General features: G+C 42.2%; 1 protein-coding gene across 1 annotated transcript in view; it reads left to right on the forward strand.

Moving 5' to 3' along the window:
- The first annotated feature begins 2507 nt into the window (after nt 1–2507).
- The window catches only part of LOC104958982 (golgi-specific brefeldin A-resistance guanine nucleotide exchange factor 1-like), a 4556-nt gene continuing 1597 nt past the window's right edge, over nt 2508–5466 (forward strand). Inside the window, exons 1-3 of the mRNA XM_010786826.1 lie at nt 2508–2622; nt 3517–3625; nt 4299–4359. Coding sequence (XP_010785128.1) covers nt 2542–2622; nt 3517–3625; nt 4299–4359 — 251 coding nt within the window. The 5' untranslated portion in view covers nt 2508–2541. The remainder of the gene's footprint in view (nt 2623–3516; nt 3626–4298; nt 4360–5466) is intronic.

Here is a 5466-nt window from a genome sequence, read left to right on the forward strand (position 1 = left end):
TCGACGGGCTTCCTGTCACTAAAGTGCTGATTCGGGGTTGTCACTGTCACTGCCCGATCTGCCGCTCTGCCCAATCTGCAGTGCGCATGTGCGAGATGGTCCGCCATATTGGACAACTCCGGACGGCAACCCAAGTAGGACACTTGACACAGTGGCTTTTGGCAAAGCTCAAAAAGAAAACTCGAGAGGGATGAGTTATTGTTATTACAACCTGACTTCACCATTATTTTACAACTCTTTTTATTGTTTTTTTTTATTTAGGTTTAATACAGAATAAGTGAGAAATGAATTTAACTTCTGTTAGACAGCTATATGCCATACATTTTTGCATACATTCACAGTAAATATGTATTCAGTATGATAGCTGTATGTACACATACTAGGGAATATGTTGGTTGCTCAGTCTTGTGAAAAGTAAAAGCAAGATCACCAGCACTTGCTCTCAAGACCACAAAATCCTATGTACGCATACCATGCATTTACTGATGTGCACTCTGTGTAGCTAAGATGAGAGCAGGGCAGCCTGTCTGAAAGGAGATCTCGAGCTATTCAGAAGATGAACAGGTGAACAAACTCATTTCTTATCTGGAGATGGAAAAGCAGCGGTCTCTTTGTTTGGTTTCTAAAGATGTATTGGTCCTTATGCAGAGTGCAGCCTGAGAGCTTTGTGTGTGTGTCTGTCTTTCCCTGACGCCACCACTGTGACTCTGTGACCAGAGTTTGATATTAATTTAACTGCTTTGTGTGGCAGCTGGTTCAAACCCCTATTGACTTTGCCCACATACCCTCAGGCACAAACACACACTCATGTAGAGACTCTCCTTTCCTCAATGTTATTTTAACAATGCCCCCCCCCCCACACCCTTATTTTTGACGCCGCTCGTATAGACTGTGTGCCAAGAGAAGGATTAGTGTTTTATATCACTTCTGACATTCTGCTGGATCCCCCTGTGGCTCCAGTTTCTGTGTGTGGACATTGGATGATTTCAGCACAACGTCCACGCTTGTTGTCGCCCTTGCCTCTGGAGGGATGTTGGCATTGCTGTATCTGAACGGCCTCAATACTCCAATTCTTAGCCATTAACCGGCTTCTCACTTACAGTCACTGACTTTCTGCACTCAAAGTCTTCACAGCAGCTGCCAACTTGTCACAAACATTTGCTAAGAGGGCAGTTTTCTAACGAATCACGTTACAAAGTTATGTTTTTAGATAATCACATGCTCAAACAGAAAGGTTCAGTGTCTCCTTAAACCCCGAGCTGCCCATCAACATGGTTGCATTACTTGGAAAATAATCATCCTTTTATCCAACTCTGCCTCCATTCTTCCACTCCCCCCCTGTGTTTATTAGTTAATGAATTGCTGCTCCTGAGTGCGATGGGAAAGGAAAACAGGCTGTCTTCAGGAGGCAGCCGCTCGGGTTTCAAAAACACAGGCTCCTGTTGCTCTGACAGCCAATTTATCCCAGCCTGCCTCACACAAAAGGCCACATCTGGTCATTATAGGCCACGGATGAAGGACAATGTGGAGAGGCCAAACCAGATTTTTTTGGTTTATTAATGAGTTGTGCTGCTGGAGCTGTGATCTTTGGAGTTTACTTAAAATCTCAGATAATTTTAAATGACTGCTGGATTGGTGACTCATTATCACCTATTAATTTAAATTGGGAAAGAGACGTGTGTAAATCAGCAGATTATTTTTTTTACTAAATCAACTACCCAGTACTAACACTTTTACAACCCTTATTTGAATCATTAGGGTCTGAAAGTCGTTAAACGAGGCAGGGCTTAAGGGAAAACTCAAGTTTGCACGCTCTATGTGCTCTATGTCCTGCCTCCAGCCTGTATCAAATGCTCTTTATACATCCATGGTAATTCTCAGCTATACAGCGTGCCATGTAACTGTACTGGGCTGATCATAAAACTTAAGCTGAGTTCAAGACAAAACGGAACTAATAATGTCACGGTGTGCAAAGAGGACACTGACAGAACAGCTCTGTAAACACAGCCTTCAGGTGTTGTTGTTTGAAAGCCCCGTTTTATTCTATATACCCTTAATCGTGCCGTAGAGGGGAAATGTACATTGTGCATTTGACCCATCCTAGTGTTAGCAGCAGTGGGCTGCCATTATGTACGGCGCCCGGGGAGCAGTGTAGAGAACGGTGCCTTGCTCAGGGACACCTCGTAGCACTTGGTCTTTTGGGACTTGAACCGGTGACCTTCCGGTTCCCAAGCCAAGTCCCTATGGACTTCGGCACCAGCGCCCTATATATCCCTTTTTTTTGTCTTCTTTTTCAACTTCCATCTAATAAATAAGTACATGTTTTCCAGAGGTGTTCAATGGAGCCTTCTTCAGAATGACCCTGACTATGAACAACTCTTTTTTGTTCTTGTTTTGTTCTTTTGAAAATTAAAAAGGAATATAACCTTGAAACACATTCCCATACTAATAAAAGAACCTTTTCTGAGTCAGCCTTTAGATAAACGTGTGTTTCTGTTTGCAGATGCTGACCATGAAGCAGCAGCAGAGGCCATAGAGAACATGGCCGACGCAGTCACACACGCTCGCTTTGTTGGAACCGACCCTGCCAGCGATGAAGTGGTCCTTATGAAAATTCTGCAGGTACAACATGTTTCCTCATTGAAGCCTCAGCTGTCTGCACCAACCTGATGGAGCCCGGCTCATAAGGTTGTCTCAATCCAGCCTTCCAATAAAATATACTTTTTTTAGTTTTAATTCTTTAGTTTTTTGTAATAAGGTAAGTTTCTATTATGTTTAATTAAGAATGTGAGAGAGAAGTGTACATTTATTTTCATGGTAATTCAATGGCTTTCCTGCGGCCCTACAACATACGTGTAGTTGGAACACAAGTAAAAACAATGCTTTCTTATTTTCTTGGCTCTCTAGGTCTTATCTCAGAAATGCTCCTGTAAGGACACATGTACAACGTAGTATATGTTTACTGTTTACAGAGTATATATTAGGAGATATACACATTTGGATCAGATTTCAACTGGAACCTGTGCCGTTTGAAGTTTTGGGTTTAGTAGTTATTGTGCTGATATGCTACAACAAGAGTAGATACTACTGCTGCAGATAGGAGAGAAGTGCTGAAGTGCAGACAGTATAAGCACCATTTATTTTCTACACCCCAAATACTAATTTAAACCTGATGAGCATAATATTTCTTCTTTAAAAAAAACAAAAAACATTGGTTTTGCAGAGTCTGGAAGAAGGCAAAACAACATTCTGTGTTACTGTTTTATTATCATTTTAGTTTTATTTATAAAGTATCTTTAAAGTTTGCCTATGGTAGCATACATTGTGGTGTTCATATATTCTACTTATGTTCATAAATCCCAGCATTTGCTTTGGCAGTGATGCTTATGCTGTGTATGAATGAGTGCTGTGGAGCTCTGTGCTTTGAACAGTATGTGTCTGTGCCGATGTGGCAGAGCGAGCTTTGATTCCTCCACAGTGTGTGTTTGATGACATTGGTGTGATGCTGTGTTTCAGGTCCTCAGGACTCTGCTGCTCACACCGGTCGGAGCCCATCTGACCAACGAGTCGGTTTGTGAGATCATGCAGTCCTGCTTCAGGATCTGCTTTGAGATGCGTCTGAGTGGTGAGCAGCAACACACACTCATCCATTTCTGCTGCGTGTCCTTTCAGGGAGAGCTGATGTTAGATTGTATGCTTCAGTTACAACCACATCAACGCATGCTACACACTTTGTTTAGTAACTTCTATGTTTTGTGTGTATAAGCTTCTTCTGTATTTATTTATTTAGTTTTGGACCATCATGTAAAACAGTGGTTACAAACTTGGGAGGTCAGGACCTCCAAATGGGTCAATATTAATAGTAACGTGAATGAGATGAGGAATGGCATAGAAATATAATCAGGAAAATGCTCTGTGGAACAAAAGGTTTTTGCCAGACTTCTCTTGAACCATTTATATTGTATTGTAAAATACTGAATGCTTTCACCCATCATGCCTTTGAAATGTTTTAAATTCAACAATCAGATGGTCAAATACATCAGTTCATTCAAGCAGTAACAAACATAATTACATTGTTCTTGTTTTTCTTATACTATAATGATATTATTTTGTATTCAGAAATAAATGAAACACTCATCTTTTAAGAGTTGCAACTTCTCTTGCTCCTGCTCTCTCAGCTTTCGTTGAGACTATTTATTTAGTTAGTTATTTGTTTAAAATGTCCCTTTCTCTGCTTTGCTCGCTCCTCTTTTTCCTGCAGCTTGCTTCTAATGTCTGTTTCTTCTCTGTGTTTGCAGAGCTCCTCAGGAAATCAGCTGAACACACACTGGTTGACATGGTGCAGCTACTGTTCTCTAGGTAAGGCCAGTGGTTGATGAAGATGGGAGCAGCATTAGGTTTAACGTTTGAATGCTGACGTGTGTAGGATTCCCATTGGTTCTTTCTGATGGACTGTCTGAGTGAACTATGTCATTCAAGCAAAAAAATACTTCTAGAGTTTAACATTGGATGCTGCTTTGGTGTTTCTATCTTGAACAATGAGTAAAGAGTGGTTTCAAATCCCAACTCTTAAGTTACCTCTCCACAGAGGAAGAGCAGGCTGCTGCGCTCTTCATCACCTCTGGATTACACATCATCAGTTTCCTGCATATATCTGTGTCTCAGGCCTCATTATTCCCATGAAGCTCATGAATTTCATTTTGCTCTGTGCACAGGGTCAATGGGCCACTGATCCATAATGCCATAACATGATTTCTCCTTTGGCATTTAGCATAAGGGCTCCTCTCTCCCCATCACCCCCCCACGCAGCAGCCAGTCCAGATACATCAGAGTGCCAGTCACATTCAGTCACAGACAAGGGGATGAGCCAATTGAGCTGCACAACACATGATCTGCATACAGATGAAGCTACAGCTCCCAGCCCCATAAATACTAAGAAGCACGCACGCACGCTCGCTCGCACGCACACACACAGACACACATACAGAATTAGCATTGCCAGCGATACCAGACAGAAGCAATCAGGAAAATCTGCTACAAAAAAAATCTTCCTGCTGATCTGAATGTGAAGGAGCACACCTGCAGAACAAACAGAGCTCAAAATAAAGTTCTGGTGTTATTCACCTGCTCTCGGCAGACGGCATGTCTCCAGTAGGACTATTTGACACAAGATTTGTCACAAAGTGATAGATAATCTTCCCTCCAGTACAGTCCAGTGTTGGTTTTTGCCAAGCTTGTCGCCATGCGCAAATGCTCCCTCCAAGCATTCTCGGCCTGCTTACATTTACTGGGAGGACTCTCGTATGGCACCTTGTTATCACGACTTTGAAAGGTTTTACTGCGCAAGCATGGCAACAGAGAAGCATGGCGGCACAGTCGTAAACAGAGGCTCCCTGTACCACATATTGAAATGTAGTGTTGGCCTAGTATTACTTCCTTCTGACACACACACACACACACACACAC

The sequence above is a fragment of the Notothenia coriiceps genome, unplaced genomic scaffold (assembly GCF_000735185.1).
Source record: "Notothenia coriiceps isolate Sejong01 unplaced genomic scaffold, NC01 NC01_scaffold00029612, whole genome shotgun sequence".
In the NCBI taxonomy this organism is placed as follows: domain Eukaryota; kingdom Metazoa; phylum Chordata; class Actinopteri; order Perciformes; family Nototheniidae; genus Notothenia; species Notothenia coriiceps.